Source organism: Archocentrus centrarchus, chromosome 9 (assembly GCF_007364275.1).
Source record: "Archocentrus centrarchus isolate MPI-CPG fArcCen1 chromosome 9, fArcCen1, whole genome shotgun sequence".
NCBI lineage: Eukaryota > Metazoa > Chordata > Actinopteri > Cichliformes > Cichlidae > Archocentrus > Archocentrus centrarchus.
Genome location: NC_044354.1, coordinates 8,094,899 through 8,112,688, shown reverse-complemented (window position 1 = coordinate 8,112,688; position 17,790 = coordinate 8,094,899). Strand labels below are relative to the sequence as shown.

At 38.5% G+C, this 17,790-nt stretch overlaps 2 protein-coding genes across 5 annotated transcripts; one reads left to right on the top strand and one right to left on the bottom strand.

Annotated features, from left to right (window-relative positions):
- On the bottom strand, positions 1–4,925 carry nmrk1 (nicotinamide riboside kinase 1). Of its 4 annotated transcripts, none has more exons than XR_004020374.1 (9): positions 4,774–4,925; positions 2,661–2,751; positions 2,512–2,560; positions 1,906–2,074; positions 1,189–1,260; positions 962–1,087; positions 717–800; positions 558–589; positions 1–424 (listed from the first exon to the last, which is right to left on the bottom strand). XR_004020374.1 is itself a non-coding variant. In XM_030737348.1 (9 exons), the coding sequence occupies exons 1-8, from the start codon at positions 4,800–4,802 to the stop codon at positions 558–560; spliced, it is 633 nt and encodes a 210-aa protein (XP_030593208.1). In that variant the 5' UTR covers positions 4,803–4,925; the 3' UTR covers positions 1–424. The 4 variants fall into 4 exon arrangements, 3 of the variants coding, with proteins under 3 accessions (XP_030593208.1, XP_030593211.1, XP_030593210.1); XM_030737348.1 differs by having other exon boundaries at positions 981–1,087; XM_030737351.1 differs by lacking the exon at positions 558–589.
- Positions 4,926–5,712: 787 nt separating this feature from the next.
- ostf1 (osteoclast stimulating factor 1) lies at positions 5,713–15,885 on the top strand. Its single transcript, XM_030737347.1, has 10 exons — positions 5,713–5,855; positions 9,677–9,723; positions 10,908–10,958; positions 11,607–11,670; positions 11,816–11,869; positions 12,126–12,233; positions 12,505–12,554; positions 13,423–13,501; positions 14,499–14,597; positions 15,679–15,885. The coding sequence occupies exons 1-10, from the start codon at positions 5,822–5,824 to the stop codon at positions 15,735–15,737; spliced, it is 645 nt and encodes a 214-aa protein (XP_030593207.1). The 5' UTR covers positions 5,713–5,821; the 3' UTR covers positions 15,738–15,885.
- The last annotated feature ends 1,905 nt before the right edge of the window (positions 15,886–17,790 follow it).

Genomic DNA, 17,790 nt, shown 5'->3' with positions numbered 1-17,790 from the left:
TTTAGTGTTTCTGTTTTGGGCATGAAGTTGCTTTAATGAATGCACACTTAGCAATTCGTTTCACAGAGCATATCAGAAAAATAAACTTTAAAAACATAGCCACAGGACGCAGAGATCGATTAAGAAAATTGAGTAAAACCTAATTTATGGTTACATATACTGATATGATTATAGGATTAGACAACTGCAAGTCCTGTACTCTGTACCAAGCTCACAAAGTCACAAAACTGTCGGCACCCCGGAGAGGGTGCAGAAATATGACAGGTGGATAACTTCACAGCATCATTTCTTCCAGGATAATTCACACAGCTTAATTTTGTCCTTTCAGTCACACGTTAGTCTATATGAGAGTGGTAATAATATCCACAAGAGCATCTTCATCTTCAAATAGCAATCAAGTTACACTCATCATTTCAGTTTTTCTCTGAAAAGAAAAAAGACAAAAAGGTACATATTTAAAATAAAATAATGGATGTTAGGCAGTATTTTAAGTGGACTAATGCTAATAATCCAAGGATTTTTTTTCCTGAAGATCTGGCTATGAAAATCATTCATACTTAACATTTAACTTTTCTGATTGGATGATTTTCTGAAACAAGCATAATATGGTGTATAATTTAAAAAAAAAAAAGTTTCAAAGTAGCTTATTTTGCAGAAAATATATTTTAAACTAAAGATCAAAAGTAAGACTCTTTATTGTTATCAAGCAGATTTACCTCTGAGTCTTTCTATTTCCTGACAAATGTCTTCATACACGGCTGCCAGCAGCTCTTCTTTTGTCTTTAAACCATCCAGAAATACTGAGCAGGAAAAAAAAAAAAAATCACATGTATGTCACTTATTTTGTTATTCTGTGATAGTTCAGATCTATAATAGTGTTTTGTACAAACTGTTCTAATAATCACACACTAACTCATCAACAGTGTCATTGTTAAATGCATCCCACAACACCAGGACATACATCACAAGCGCATCTTTACCAAATTCTGACTCGATGCTCTCCATCTCTTCCCGGTTTTTTAGGTACATTGGCCACACATATGCGCTGAAGTAGCCAGGAGGATCAGGAGGCATGTACGCCCTTGAACTGTAAAAGACAGCAAACGGAGGTAAAATGAAAAGAACATAATTGTGTTCTTGTTTTGCAGAGAAGATGCACAAATAGTCTCAAAACATAGGAATAAATACCTTCGCCTCCTCTTGCAGGCATCATAAGGTATTTCCATGAAGTATTTTTTGTCAAACAGCTCATTCAGAGGTCTGGAAGGGTGAAACATAATAAACCATCAGAGGCTTGCAGGGCTGCTATAATTAAGAGATTTTTCAAATTATTAACTAAGTCCTTGGTTACAGTTCATGCTTAAAAGGAAAAAACACAGTTGAAGGCTAAACTTGCAAAAACATTAATGTTTGAAAAGCGGAAATTTCAATTAGATAAACACATTTCACTGATTCTTCATTGTAAAGTTCCTTTTTATATCTGTCATTTTTTTTTATACAATCAGTAGTATGCTACCAAATGCTGTCTCTCTATTTAACATTTGATGTACGGCTCCATAATTTCCCCAAATGCTTTAATAACATTTCATAGAAATTTGATACAAACTAAATGAAGGTGAAAACAATGTTTGAGATTTGTTTGTAGCCCTTGTGTTGTTTTATTTCTAAAGGAATCACACTCTCTATTTATTCTCTATTACCACTGGAAACTTTATTCTGCATATGTGTTGAACTAAACTTCACAGTTTTGCATGCTGACATGAACGGCAAATTACAAGAAGTATTTAATTGCTTCCCAAAAAATACAGTCCCGTAAACTGAGTAGTCACACTCTTAAGATTAAATTCCTCAAATTTGTAACTGAAATAAACACGATGTAACTTTAAACAACTCTCCTTCGTGTACCTGTGGTTGAAAATGAGGAAGCCTTCCACAATGAGCACAAAGACCTCCTTATCGATTGATGGTGCTATAAGCTGGGGCTTCAGGCCTTGCTGCCTCAGGAACGACTCAGGATCTCTTTGCCACAAGTCAACGTCCCGTATCATTGTTTGCATGTGCAGAGCATCGAGAACTTAAACAGAAAAGTGAGCATGATTTTCCTTCACATTCTACTGGCCAGTAGGGGGCGACTCCTCTAATTGTAAAAAGAAGTCTAATTGTATAGCTGTCCATAAGAAAAACAACCTATTTCTAGCTCTGTCATCACAAATTTTCCCAATAATCACAAGTTTGTAGTCTTATCTAATACATCATGATGCTTTTTTTTTGTTGATTGCCGGAGCGGGGTATGATTTAGAGCTTAGCTGCCTTGCGACTGCAGTATGAGTAGGCAGTGTCCTTGGTTTCTCTGTGAGCTGCTATGTTTTGTTGGACTTGGTTATGGAATTTTTCTATAACTGAGTCAAATAGATATGAAAAAGTCAGAAAGCTGAACTGAATAAATAAAGAGAAATTTTTACTTCATCAGTCTAAAGGAAAGCATTGCTAAGAACAGCAAAGCACCCTTACTGTCATATTGCTTGAAGCCACTACTGTCCACTGGCACATCACAGTCATCCTGAAGAAAGAAGCATATGTGATCACTCATGCTGTTAAATCTCCTCTGTGACAGCACAAAGAGTGGAAAAGTCTGGTTTACAGACCGCATTAGAGTGTACCTTAAAATATGAATCCTGTGCAATGATGCAGCTGTTGGGTATCTGTTCCTGTAGACTATTGGCAAGAGTAGTCTTTCCTCCATTGGTCACCCTGGAGGAAAAAGAGTATTCATTACTGAAACATGTACTTTAGATAGTAAAGTTTTTTCCTTTTTTTTTTTGAATTAATAACTCAAAATTTCAAGTTTTTTTTTTTTTTTTGTATAGTACTGTGCAAAAGTTTTGCTTTTACTTCATTGGCAGTGTGTTTGGGATCATTGTCGTGCTGCCAATCAGACTCTTTCCAGATGATGGATCAAAATCTGACGGTACTTTTCCGCATTCATAATTCCATCAATTTTGACGAGATCCCCAACACCACTGGCTGAAACGCAAACTGTGACAGAGAGTTCACCATGATTTGCAGATGATGTAGACACTCAAGCTGCATTCACACAGGAAACAACTCACACATCGCGTTGAAGCCAACTGTTGGTCTCTAGGAGAGCAGGCTGCGGTTACCTAGGTAGCACTGTAATGTATTTACACCCAGGTCATATGCCAATGAACGGTAGCCTGCTCTCTCTTATTGGTATCTGCTTCACAAGCTTGCCTCAAAGTTGAGAAAAGTTTATCTCAGGACCTGCCCATTTCTTTGCCAGCAGGGTTTTCTCCTATAGTCACTTGAAGTCTCTGAATGTCACTGACTTGCTGTAGTCTCTGGTCACCCCATTGCTGCTTGTTGCTTCCTGTGTGGACACAATTTCACCGGTGTACCTCTATCCCGACCTCCTCCTTCATCTCTTTCCTGTTTTCTCTGTCCTCCAGATACATTTTAGGAATTGAGACACCCTATGGCATACTGAGAGTAGCTCTCTGATTCACAGGGAAGAGGATGGAGGATGGAGGAGACTAGGAGCAACAAATTAATGAAATGAGAAAAGCCTTGCCTATTCACAGAGGTTCTGACTGGGAAACGAAACACGTGTGGGAACATTTTAGGCCAGGAAATTATGAAAAGAGGGTAAGGAACAAAAGCAGGATCTAAAACCAAAGCAAAACACATAAAAATAACCGTTATTTATATATTCCGAGATGTTATGAGGACCTTATCAGCAGTACTGTAACTGTGAAATAAAATTGTAAAGAATAACTGATTATTATGATGTTATTAGTATCAGTTGGGCACTAACTGGAATTTCTTGGTTTCTTTTTTTTGAGTTTTTTTTTTTTTTTGAGTTTTTAAATAAGTAACACCTGACATATTGTTACCAAACTCTCAACTATTTGTCTATCAGCCTGAAATTTATCCCTACTGTTGCATGTAGCACAGCCAAGCCAACAGTTGACCCATATCAAACCACACCATCAGCAGTGTTGGGTGTGGTCAGCGATTTAACTAGAAAACTTTAAAATGTAAATAAGTAAAGAATTCCTGCACACTGCTGGGAATAAATGTGCACTGCAAAGTTCAGTGCCACTTCTTTCAGCCTTCCATCAACTTATGCACCATTTTCAAATGGATGGCTACATTACAGCTGCGCCTACAAATGTGCACCCAGATATTCACAGCATGTTTCTGAAACTTTTCTTGAACATGTAAAATAGGCATTAGCAGGTAAGGTTTGCATTAGACAACATTAAACACATAACATTAGAGTAATATTAGGAAAACCATGTACAATTATCAATTCTATTTAAGTGAAAAACGCAGGCAGCGTAGGACTCCCATCTCTAAAGAGTAAACAACTCTTATCAGTGTTTCAACATCACCGCCACATGTCCCCTCTGCTACTAATATGCGCATGTTAAACAGTATTAATGACTAATTTAACCTTTTAATAAACTAATATATTTTGGTGCCCTTTTTTTGACATGTTGTTTTATCTGCCTCTATTTTCTACTCATATGAGCAACTACCTAAAAGCATATCACAATGTCAAATTATGTCTGATTAATCGTCTGAGCCTGAGCTGTGTTTGTATTTTATGCCATTTGTGGTGCAAGAAAAAAAACTTGAGCAAGCAAAATCCTGTCTCATGCAATATCCCAAAATGACCCAAAGACACGTTATGCAGTAAAATTCGTGTTTTCCAGAAAGGTCAACCACGCATTCATGTTTTTAATCACTTACCCACCAATTCCTACAATTAGTGTCTTCATTTCAGTGAGCTCTCTGAAAAGTTACCGATTTAGAGGACAAGTAATACTAACTTAATTAGGGAGTCATTTGCAGACTTGTACACAATGTCGGTAACTAGTCGTACAGCAACAACAGTCCTCCCAGATGCGACTCCGCTAATGCACCCTTATCATTTGCTGTTGGAGCTGCGACGTCACTCACGGCCTGCCCATTGAGAAAAAGGACTAAGTGTTTTTAGTTTGGTTGTGTTGTTTGTTTGTTTTTTATTTCATTTTATTTTATTTTATTATATTATTTATTACATTTTGTCTTGATGTTTAAGTACTCAAATATTTATTTACAAAAAATTGTTTCAACCAAGTGGGAATTATTTATTATTTTTACACCGCCTTATTCTTAAATGAAATGAAAGAAAATCAGGGCAGAGTAAATTCAATCAAGTGTTACAACAGAGGTCTGTCCAGTTAGAAACAAAATTAAATAACAGTAAAAAAAAAAAAAGAGAGAGAGACAATTTAGAAAATAAACATATTTTCTAAATTGTTTTAATAGTTTCTGAGTCGCCTCTCTATCTTTTGAAAAGTTGAATAAAAAAAATACAAAAATTTAAAAAAGATGATAAACTTAAGCGTGGTAATATTTCTGTATTTAATTTCTGAAACCGTTTTACATATTTTACAGAACATACTATGAGACCATGTATATATGCTTGTATTTTCTCTATCTCCTCCTAGACGAGTGGACCAATATTAATGAAACGTTGCATTAACATTGCCTAGGGCACTGTGAGTGCCACCATCAGATGTCAAACGCTGTGTCACAATATTTTATATCCTGCATTGCATTTAATATCTACCGAGCCGGCGAGCTCTCATTTAGGGTTACGGATTTGGCGCATGCGCTTAATAACTTTTCCGCGTACTAAGCAGAACTTCCTCATTGAGAGTGCTAGCAGCGACAACCTCGTCAGTCCAGGGACGTTTGTGGTTGAAACAACACTGTGCGCTTTTTTTTTTCGCTTAATTTACGAGCCTTACAAATGTCGAAGCCTCCTCCTAAGCCGGCCAAACCAGGTAAGACCAAAGCTACGAGGAGCTGTTGTTTAAACTCGGCCCAAACTTCTGTTGTGTTTATAAGAGATCAACGCACCTTGTTGGCGTTGAATGCGTAATGGGCGGGCGTTGAGCACTCCTCCACGGGTTCGGCTGATATCTATTGCTTGTCCGTGAAACCTTCCTTTAGCAAGTATAAAGAAAGGCCTCAGACTTAATTGACAGCAGTATCCCTTTATCGCTAACCGTGCCAGGACTGTGTTGGACTTGTTTAAAGTGCTTTGTCGCCTTCCAGCACACTGACGGGGCCATTCAGTTCTCACCAGCAGGCCTCTGTCACTTCCCTATTTCCATCACTCATGCAAAGAGCGTGCAACCAATCTGTAACTTTAGGTAAAGAGGTGATGATAAGGCTGCGTGGTCAGTGACATCAGCCTCACTTCCTCCAAGCTTAGTTTATTCTGGTAACCGCTTCCCAAACATTACTCACTAAAGTTACGGGTTAGCTCAGAGCATGTCATGTCGTTAACATTTACCTCTCCTGTCCATTGGGTCAGTGCAATAGGTGTACATAAAGAGCCTATGTAGGAGTAGAGGAAATCTCTGTTCATAGCTGTAGGACAACTTAAACGTGGCTGGCAGTTTATTAGGTACAATTTACGCAAATCAAACACAAAAAACCTCTCAGTTTGATTCTTAAACTGAAACTGTGCTTTCTCCCTCAGTGGACTTGCAGCATTGTGGTATGCTCGTCAAATTTCTGTTTATTACTTAAGAAAAGGTGCAAAAATGTTTGCATCTGGATTCTATGTGCAGCATTTCTGTGCTTGTAATGAAATTGTAAGGCAGCACAATGAGAGGGAGGGGAAAAAAATGTACTTAAATCCCATAAAAACACAATTTGATTCAACGTTGTAGTAATTTTTCAGCATTTTGTTTGTGGTCATGCTGCACTCTATTGCACTACTGTACCTATAATGATATTGGGCAACTTTATAAATGTCTTTTGCTTTTGTGTTTACCCACATTTTTAGGTATTTTGTAAAGCTTTAAATTCTTTTTCTGTACATCCTAAATGACCACAAAGTCAAATCAAAGTTTTCCAAAGAAAAATTATTTTTTGTTAAAGCTACAATAGTATTGGCTAGGTGGACCTAATACACTGGTCTCATCTTGTGCATTAAATGTTAACACAGGTAAATGCAGGTGTATGGGGGGGGGTGTCAGTCCTCACACACTGAGAGAGAAGTATTAATTAACTTCACACATGAGGAAGGTTTTAAGATTAAGATTAAGATTAAGATAGTGTTTATTTGTCACATGCACAGTTATACACAGTACAATGCACAGTGAAATGTATTTTGTACCTGCAACCATATATACACACACATATAAATAAGAAGAATAAAAATAAGAAAAAAAAGTAATTCACACTATACACTATACTCTATATACTATACACTATACACACTTTTATAAATTATAATATTTACATTGTGCAATAATGGTCCAGTTAGGGCTCAGAGTTGAGCAGACGGATGGCTTGTGGGTAAAAACTCTTCTTCAACCTTTCAGTCTTAGTCCTCAGGCAGCGGTAACGCCGGCCTGATGGGAGCAGGGAGAAGAGAGAGTGTCCGGGGTGGCTGGGCTGTTTTAGGATCTTCATGGCCCTCAGCCTGCACTGCTTGGTGTAAATGTCCTGCAGGTTGGGGAGGGTGGTTCTGATGGTCCGTTCAGCTGAACGAACCACCCTTTTTAGGGCCATGAAGTCCTGCTTGGTGCAGTTTCCCATCCAGGTGGTGATGCTCCCACGCATGATGCTCTCGATGGTGCAGGTGTAAAAGTTCCTGAGCACCTTGAGTGGGAGCTTGAAGTCTCTCAGCCGCCTGAGGAGGTAGAGACGCTGTCTGGCCTTCTTCACAGTGATGTTTATGTGATGAGTCCAGGACAGGTCCTGTGAGATGGTCACTCCCAGGTATTTGAAAGTGTCCACTCTTTCCACCTCAGCACCACTGATGACAAGTGGATGGTAGTCCCTCTGCTGCTTCCTGCTGAAGTCCACGATCAGTTTTAAGTTGGTTTATCTCTACAAACATGCTGAGATGACAAATAGAGGCGCATCTCTTGTCAGGTACAAAACGTGATCATCCATGATCTTAACAGTTATTGATGAGTCAGAGCCACGACGCCTCACCTGGCTGCAGGTGAGATCGCCTGTCATTACAGGTGGCAGGCTTGCAGACTTCGTGTAATACAACTGATTCATCCTGCTAAAGCCACTTTATCCCAGATTCAGGATCAGTTTTCTGTACCTTTCCTTATGATGGATGTGCTCGGTGTCTGTGCATAAATCTTTTTTTTTTTTTTTTTTTTTTTTTTTTAATGTTATTACAAGTGGCTGTAGTGATGCATGGCCAAATAACACCTAACAAGAGCTAACGTGTTTGTTTTTTCACCAACTTTGCCTCAGACTCCACGTTTTACAAGAATATGATTCAGTTTTTGAAGTTCAACAAAAGCAGCCCTGTGCAAACTCTGGTTTAGCAGATTAGAAGCTTAGATTACGTTGGCAAACTGAGGATTGAACATGACTGAAGAATGACATAGCCACCAAGATTGGACATGCTTTTTGGGAAGAGCTGTTGCAATAAAAAAAAATACAGCTGGAATTCATTTAAAAAACCCACACAGTAACAAATAAAATATATACAGTCATTGCTTTGCTTATATCAAGGCTCAAATTTTCTTTTCTCTTTATTTATTAGATTTTTTTTTTTTTTTTCCCTCTTATGTGCCTGAGGGTTTAAAATGCATCAAGAATTTGGCCTAGTCAGCTCAGGCTTTCAGCATGGGCCTGCAAAGCAGACGTGCTTGCTGTGTTGGAACAGAGCTGGGCTTGTGCAGCGGCTCAGCCTCTCTCATTCTGAGACACTGAGGCAGTGTGTTAGCTGAACAGAAATCCTGAGCAGCAGCAAAGGCAGAGAGGAGTTAGAGCCATCCAGCATTTAGGCCTGTGAAGTAAAGAGATCAGGAAACAGAAGACGCTGAGACAGTAAATCAATCAGTGTGAGATCAATGATTTTATTTTTCAGTGGGTGTATGTTTAAGGTGTATTATTAACTTCTCTAACAAAAGAAGAAATGTATGTCAAAATTTTAAAAGGAAGTCAGCAAAATGAGGCCAGATCATATTTATTTATTAATCAGATGCAAATCAGATGAATAACTTTGCAACAGTGTAGCTTTGTCCTTGGTCATGTTAACCAACACAAGGTCAGTACTTTAGCTTTGAGTGTAATCAGCTCAATAGTCTGTTTAGTAAACTTTGTGTTTGTAATGTAAGCAGTGCAGCACACTATATGTAACCTCAGGTTTTGTTAAGGCCCAGAAACAATTAGTTAAAATATTTATGTCAAATATTTCAGTACATTTTAAAAGCTGGCTCTTTAAGCTCTTGATCTAGCTCAGCAGTCAGCTAAAGCCACAACTGCTCTGGTTCCATTTCAGCAGCAGAGTTCAACCCCAGACTCAAGCCACCAGAGGCCCCAAGTGCAGCTATAAACAGCCCCCGCTCACACTGTTGTTGCTGTTGTACGTGCTGAAATGTGTCTTTTTGTTGATGTAATGAATGATGTCTTGCCTTTGATTCATGCACTTGGAAGAAGAGTTGTTTACCACATTAGAAGCTGCCTTCTGCACTCACTCACCTGCAGACTCACAGGACTGAAACTAGCTGGGTGTTCTGCAGGGGTGAACCATGTGTGGTTACATCTCGCTCTTCTGTTTGTCACAAAGTGTGTGCAAATATATCATCTAACATACAGTCTGTTTTCTTTTTAATAGGCCAAGTCAAGGTGTTCAGAGCTTTGTTCACCTTCGACCCAAGAACAGTAAGAGCTTTTTCTCTGTTGAGATTGATTGTTTTTCTCTTGCTATGGATCAACTGATTCCAATTATCAATTACAATTAATGTGTTTCTCACAGATGTATGATCTAATTGTGGAGGGGGAGTGGAATGTGTGCACATGCAACTCCTTATGCAGTGCACTGTCTTACATTAATTATTAAATAATACCACTCATGAGTTTCTCCTTTGCAAACATTTTATTTACCAAACTACTTAATGAAAAATCCCTTAGCGCTATTTAGGATGGTGGATATACTACTTGGCAGGAGGAGGATATGCAAAGACTACATATTACTTTAATGTGGGAGCTGGAGAAGATTTTATTTGCATACTGCTGATAAAGCTATAGACTAGATTTATCTGTAATATTAAAGCAGAATGCATTATTAAATTGTTCAATATCTGAAAAAAAGAAAAAGAAACACAACCAAAAGTATTTGGTTGTTTTTTTTGTTTTTGTTTTTTATATTTGCATCCAAAATGTTGTGGAGAAGAAGTAGAAATTAGTAAAAGTACTGAGTTACATTCCACCACTGGTCCTGTCCATGCTCTCATCCAAAGATGCCAGGCATTGTAATATTAATATCAGGGAGGGCCAGTCAAATTTTACTCTGATCCACACGCTGCAGCTCAGAGCAGGAGGACTGCTGTCGCCAGCTGTAGTCCATGCCAGTGGAGGTGGACTGTGTCCATCTTTGTGAAGAGAACTCAATGGGGAAGCAGCTAAATGATATCAAGCACCACCACAGTAGTGATTTAGACAGCAAGTACATAAAACAAAAGACAGGAAGAGCAGGGCTAACTTGTTAACAGTGACTGAACTTTCAAAATAAGAGGGAGGGGATTGCTCACTAGTAATTTAGCATCAAAGGTGTAATTTTCTCAGACTTAATAAAAATAAATAATCTAACAAACCTACCCTCCAGGTAAAGTCTATGTATGGGGAAACAGTTTTTGCAGAATAAGCCTAAACTACCAAACTAGAAACTTAGTCAACATTTGCTCTTTCGTGCCTTATTATGGCCTCAACTCAGGTGCAGAAAATAAGGGAAAAAGGCTTAAAATATAACAAAGTTTCAGTCTTAAGTTCAGAATGGTGTGAATGCCACATCCTGGGTCACTTGATGATTACCATGTTGTATCATGTTGTGTCTTTTTATTTTCTAGCCAGATGAGTTATATTTTGAAGAAGGAGACATCTTGTACGTCTCTGACACAGTAAGCAAAACCCTCAGAATGTGACACCCATTTTCCATTTCAGGCTTTTGTTTCCCATCAAGCTAAAATGTAACTTTTGAAATTTTCCTTCCTCTTTCTTTGGAATTGTAGTCTTGCAGTCTTTGCATTTTTTGCCTTCCTTTTGTGGTATTATTTTTCCATGTTTCTTAGATATTTTTTTCCTGTTTCTCTTCATTCCCCTACTCTTTTACTTCATCCAATTTTAATGTTCTTCTGTTTAATTAAAGCCTCGAGCCATGGCTGGTTTTTATGGACACCTAAAACTGGCTATATAAATACCTTAATAAATAGATGTGTATCTACTCAAATAATAATATGAAGAAATGTAGGCATCACTTAATATTAAGTAATTTAATTAAATGATGTCAAATGTGTCAGATTGCTACTACTAATTTGTTTCTCTTTTTACCTTTTATCTGGATTTTTATCCTTTTAGTTTAACAAATAAGTGAATGAACACAAAGCAAAATAATACAGCTATATTATTTTTTTACATTTGAAACATTCAGCAGTGTTTCTGTTGTATTGAAGCAAATGAATATTTACTCATTGCTTCATTTATTTATTAGTGTACTTTTTGTGCCTTTTTTTTTTTTTTTTTTTAACAAAGACTTCTTTATTACTCAGAGTGACACTAATTGGTGGAAGGGGACATGTAGAGGAAGGACAGGACTAATTCCAAGTAACTACGGTCAGTGCAAATTTCACTTTATGTTTATGATGATCAGAATTATTAATAAATACAGTACCTTGAGATGTAGGTCATACAAAAACAGTGATTCTGCCCCAGAAGTAAATTTTTCATATTGCAGTGATGCTCTTGTTTTGGTTTTCAGTGGCTGAGCAGGCAGAGTCTATCGACAATCCAATGCATGAAGCAGCCAAACGAGGTATGCCTCCTTAAATAAATCAATATTACTACTAGTTTTTATTTATTGCACTTAATTGTTGTTTGTGACATGCCTGTATCTAGATCCAGCGGGGATTTTTGGAGGGGTTTAATTCTAAGACAGTTCTCTTTTCTGTCTGTGTGTCTGTTATGGTGTTTCTGTTCCTCCTGAAAAGATGTGCAAGTGTTTACATTATTAGTAAACTTCTCCATTCGACTCAGTGCGTGTTTTGTTCATATACCATACATTTAAACAGGCAATTTGAGCTGGCTGAGAGAATGTGTGGACAATAAAGTTGGAATCAACGGTTTGGATAAAGCTGGAAATACTGCCCTCTACTGGGGATGCCACGGAGGACATAAAGGTAACAGTCAAATAATTTTTTTCTTGTAGATTGCAGAGATTAAGGTCATCACCGGCAGCAATAAAGTTGTGATTTATCAGAAATGTGGGCAGTTGTTTTTCTGTTACTGAATGTAATTTGATAAATATTAAATGCTGATGCACAGGGAACCCCGTGTTCCACAAAAAACGAAGGACAGGGAAACGGAAACTTGTTCTCTGCCCTCCATTTTTTCTGCATGATTGTTATGCAACATATAAGATTAAATGTGTTTTTCTCTTTTCTGTATCAGATGTGGTGGAGCTTTTGCTCAGCCAGTCCAATGTGGAGCTCAACCAGCAGGTGAGGCAGGTTTAAAACTCATTGTATTCCCGGACTTGGAATAATCTGGATTTCCTTGCCAAACTTATTTTGCAAGAAGTGGAGAGTGATGATGTAGTGAGAGTGAAAAGTCTCTACAGGCCTCAGAATTCAGGACCAAGCCCCCTCCTGCTTAAGTTTTTATTGACTTATTGTTACCAGGTTCATTGATTCCATCTTCTGTCTTATAGCTGATGAAAAGAAGCACATGAAAGAGTTTATCTATCAGGAGTAGATATTTACATTAGGTTATTTATCAGTTTCTTTAGTGGAAGTAAGAGTGCAGGCTGTACTCGGTGTCAAGAATTTGTTCATTTCAATTAGTTTTAAAGATTCCCTGAAGCTATACCAGCATGCACTAAAGCTGATCTGGAGACTGCTTACTTTGTTTTGGTCTATAGCTCTGAGCGATGTCATACACTTTGCCTGCTTGGTTGTATGTTCCATCCAGAGCCATAGTGGTCTGCGCCCATTGGTAACACCTCTTAGAAATAGAAGCTGAGCTCATTTGCATTTATATAATGATGCCAGGCTGAGTTCTGGAAACTGAAAAGAGATTTCTATCTTTAGTTAGTTTGCCTGAGTCAGATGGTATAAATGAGGTGTGGATGCATTTTCAGGCAAACTGCAGTCAGGTTTGGCAAGAGTGATAACACCCAGTTTACCGTGTTCTGAAAACTTGGGACAACAGGAATCAAACTGTGTTGTGGACTGAAACAAAACAAAAAGTTGTGGTGATAATGTCTGTTATGAATTTGTAAAAGTTGTGGTTTGGGTGTAAGTTAAGGGAAAGCAGAGTTCATACTTGTCTGGGTGTTTTTGTCAGTAACAATCATGTTATGTTTTTCAGAATAAACTTGGAGACACCGCGCTACACGCTGCTGCCTGGAAGGGTTATTCTGACATTGTGGAAATGCTGCTTAACAAGAGTGGGTATACAGATATGCCTCTTAATTGGGCTTAAAAGAATAATTTGGTCAGGAGGTCGTCTTCGCTGTTTTGCTCAAAACTCTGCTGGGAAAGGTGGAAAGAAAGATCCTGAAATACTTGATCACACGAAACTAACTCAGAGACTGTGAATGGGAGGACACATTAAAACATAGATGAAGGTTCATCTTTGTTTAGTTTTTTTTGTTGGCTTTTTGTAATTTTTATATATTGATTTTCCACAGCATACACAAACACAAAGAACAAACAAGAGGCTGCCAGGCACTAAAACACATGTGTCAGACTCAAGGCCCGCGGGCCACATCCAGCCCTTTATACAGCTTAACTTTATACAGCCCACGAGATGACTTCATTTAGCTATTATTAATAGCCCGTGGGTTATTAATAATAGCTAAATGTTGAGGTTACGGAAACAACCACCAACAATTCACCACTTAGTAAATGACTGGTTCTTATATAGCACTTTTCTACTCAACCTGAGCTCTCAAAACGCTTTATACAGCATGTCTAACACACACATTCACACAGGTTTTTTCTACATCTGCTTTCTATCTGACAGTCACACACAATCTCACTCCAATGATGATCCGCATCAGGAGAAACTCGGGGTTTAGTCTCTTGACCGAGGATACTTTGGCATACAGAATGGCGTAGCCAGGGATTGAACCAACAACCCTCTTATTAGTAGATGACCTGCCACAGTCACTGCTGGGAGGCATTATGGTATTACTAAAGAAAAGCCCCCCCATCTCCTGCTAAATCTACCCTGAGTATCTGGTTTACACATTCTTCCATTTGTGTAACAGCGTCTCATTAATCCAGTGTGCAAAGACGGGTGAAGAGGTAGACTTCTAAGTTAAAAGAATCACTTTCTTGGCAAACACCATTCCGAATAATCTGAATGTCAGGTGGGAGCTTGAGCATTTCTGCTTTTCTTGATTGTTTTTTTAAAAAAAAGTGCAATTATGTTTGTTTCAGATGCAAGAATAGACATCAGGAATAATGAAAATAAGCTGGCTCTGGACATGGCCACAAATGCCCAGTGTGCTTCACTTCTCAAAAGGAAACAGGGAGGCAGTAAGTACAGCTGCCACTAGGGAGCAGCCACACAGCACACACGCACACACACACACACACACAGTCTTGTGGAGACATGACAATGTGCTATTGTCTCAGTGCCACTGATTGCTGATTAAAAAAAATCTGGTCCTCAGCAGCTCTTAAAATTAGGTAAATACAACCTCAGGTGAACAGCAATACAATTAAGTGCACCCTTACTGCTTCCATAGGAATTAAGAGGTTAAATGGCAGCCTGAAATGCACTTGATTGATCATCAGTAAGTGTGTCCACCTCTGTAAAAGCAGAATTTTTTGCAGCTTGCTGGTCTGGAGCATTCAGGTGTATGTTAACATAACGCCAAGGAGGAAAGACCTCAGATCTTACAGCCATCAGTCTGGGAAGGATTGTCAGTTTTTCACCCACAGGACTTTGGCATCTTGTATTGTATTGTATTGAGTTGACCATCAACTTGTTGTAAAGTTAAACGTTACCCTGCCCGACAGCTAAAGCTTGGCCCAAATTGGATTACGCAACAGGACAGTGATCGCAAGCACACCAGCAAATCTACAACAGCATGGCTGAAAAAGAATGAATAAGGGTGTTGCGACAGCCCAGTCAAAGTCCAGACCTCAGCCCGATTGAAACACTGCACATAAACGAATGACCTCAATTAGCTGAAGTAATGTTGTAAAGAAGAGTGGGCCAGGATTCCTCCAGAACAATATGAGAGACTGATAAAGTCACACAGAAAACGATTACTTCAGGTTATTGCTGCGAAAGGTGGTTCTACAAGCTATCAAATTGTGGAGTGTACTTAGTTTTTCCATGCACTGCTTCTGCATTTTAGGCTTATTTTTCTGAAATGTATAACATGAGGGAGGGAGAAAGAGGGGTTTGCATCATCCTGCCAAACCACCTTTAAATATTTACAAAAAGAAATTGTAGTTAAATGTGGTATGCACCAAAATACTTTTGTATTTATTTCCATTGAGTATTTGAGGGGGGGTGAATGTAGTGTACACTGATAATGCAGTTAAACATAAGCTGCAAAAACACTGCAGTATTTGTGTGATTAACTGTCCATTTCCTGTGTTTCAGGCGTCGCCCGCACACACAGCAATGCTGAAGAGTATTTGGATGATGAAGACTCGGACTGAGCTGGCCCTGTTAAACCATTGCCTCGGTCTTAAATTGGGTTTTGGGGGTCATGATATTTGCAGAGTTTTATTACAGGACCTAAAATGGATTTGCTGTGTAACTGTAATTTCATTTTTAGTTCAGTTATTTTGTTCAAACACCTCACTTCCTGGCCTTCGGTGTCACTTCAGTGTGACTCTCAGAGCATTGAATTAATGCGTTTTACAGTTGGCCTGCTTTGCCGAGTGCATTTCCACATGTGGGGGGGGGGTTTGTCTTGGGAGGATCGATTGTGCACTTTGGGCTAAAGGGCAGTGTATATGTAGTAGTGGAAAAGGGACCAAAACTCTTAGAAACACATTCCAAGCATACAGATTATGTTGAACCCATTAAAGTGCCAATGCAGAGTAAAACATTGATCTGGTGTGTTTCTACTTAAGTTTTTCAAGCTCCACTAAAATTGTTGAACTGCAAACGTGACCAAAAAGAATTAGAAACACATTATCACAGTACACACATTTATGTACGTTAGGAAGACTATGAAATATGTATTTAGCTGTAATATTTCCCCATGTGTCTTCTCAACACTTAAATGATGCATGTCACTAATATGAATAAATGGGCTTAATATGGGTGGAGTATTTGCAAACTGTCTCATGTGGCTGTATACTCACCTGTTGTTCTCTATACTTCACGTATTTGGTCTGTTTTTTATAACATTTCCACTACTGTTAAAAACCTGCATTCAATTCACTGTAACCAAAAAAAAAAAAAGCCTCTTGTAAAACACAAACATTACTCTGAAATCTTTCAAGCTTTTATTTTCCATCCTGGGAGCGTATTTCTGATTTTATTGCTACCTTCCAACAGATTGGAGATAAGAGTGCCTTAAATGTAAATGAGTGCTTACAGTTGTTTTTCAGTGTGAACATGTTTGTCTTCTAAAGTTATGAATTTCTTAAGACAACTTTAAGATTTCTGTCTGCTCCTCCTTCATTCTGCAATAAAGTTTTTTTTTTTAACTTAAAATGTCACATTGAGTAGACATTTTTGAAAGCAAATGACGCATAGATGTGGTCAAGACGACCTGCTGAAGTTCAAACTGAGCATCAGAAAGGGGAAGAAAGTGACTGAGTGCAGCATGGGGCTGGGATTTTCCCACGCAACCATTTCTAGGGTTTTTAGAGAATGGTCTGAAAAAGAACAGTGAGCAGCAGTTCTCTGGCTGAAAATGCATTGTTGAAGGGAAAGATCAGAGTGGCTAGACTATCAAACAGGAAAAGTAACCACTCATCACAATTAAGGTATGCAGAAGAGCATCTCTGCATGCATAATGTGTCGAACATTGAAGCGGATGTGCTGGAGCAGCAGAAGACCACACCAGTCAGCTAAAAACAGGAAACTGAGGCTACGGTTCACAGGGGGGGGTCACACAAATTGGACAATGGAAGATTGGAAAAATGAAAGTCTGGATCCATTCTGCCTTGCATCAATGTTTCAGGCTGGTGGTGGTGTAATGGTGTGGGGGATATTGTCTTGGCATACTTTGGGCCCTTTAGAACCAGTTGAGCATCGTTTAATCACCTATGTGATGCTATCATGTCAATATGAGCCAAAATCTCTGAGGAATGTTTCCAGAAACTTGTTGAATCTATGCCATGAAGAACTGAGGCAGTTCTGAAGGCAAAATGGGGTCCAACCCAGTACTAGTGTATTTAATAAAGTGGCCAGCAAACCAAATTCCTCTCATTACTAAGTATACATGTGCAAAAAATAAATAAATAAAACTGTAAACTGCAATAATAATAATGTATACTAAAAATATTCAAAACACTACAGACCAAGAAAAAAACTACTTAAAAGTCAAAGATTTCCTTTATTAAAAAGTCGGCATGTTGATGACATTCCAAGAAGGCAAAAAAACACAAGAACAGACAAAAATACAGCAAATCTTTGATGAGGGATTCGTGCTACATGACTGCAGGACCAGAGAAAACAGGACTGGCAGAGCAGAGAAAAGGCTCAGAAACCACATCCTTTTCCTCCTGATGTACTGACTTAAAGAGGAACAGC

Coding starts and splice junctions, on each gene's coding strand:
- nmrk1 (XM_030737348.1), bottom strand. CDS start 4,802: ATGAAGACACTAATTGTAGGAATTGGTGG. Junction 1,261..1,905: donor TTCCTCATTTTCAACCACAG/GTACACGAAGGA, acceptor TCACCCTTCCAG/ACCTCTGAATGAGCTGTTTG. Junction 590..716: donor GGAAATAGAAAGACTCAGAG/GTAAATCTGCTT, acceptor TGCTTGTTTCAG/AAAATCATCCAATCAGAAAA.
- ostf1 (XM_030737347.1), top strand. CDS start 5,822: ATGTCGAAGCCTCCTCCTAAGCCGGCCAAACCAG. Junction 12,234..12,504: donor ATGCCACGGAGGACATAAAG/GTAACAGTCAAA, acceptor TTTCTGTATCAG/ATGTGGTGGAGCTTTTGCTC. Junction 13,502..14,498: donor GGAAATGCTGCTTAACAAGA/GTGGGTATACAG, acceptor TGTTTGTTTCAG/ATGCAAGAATAGACATCAGG.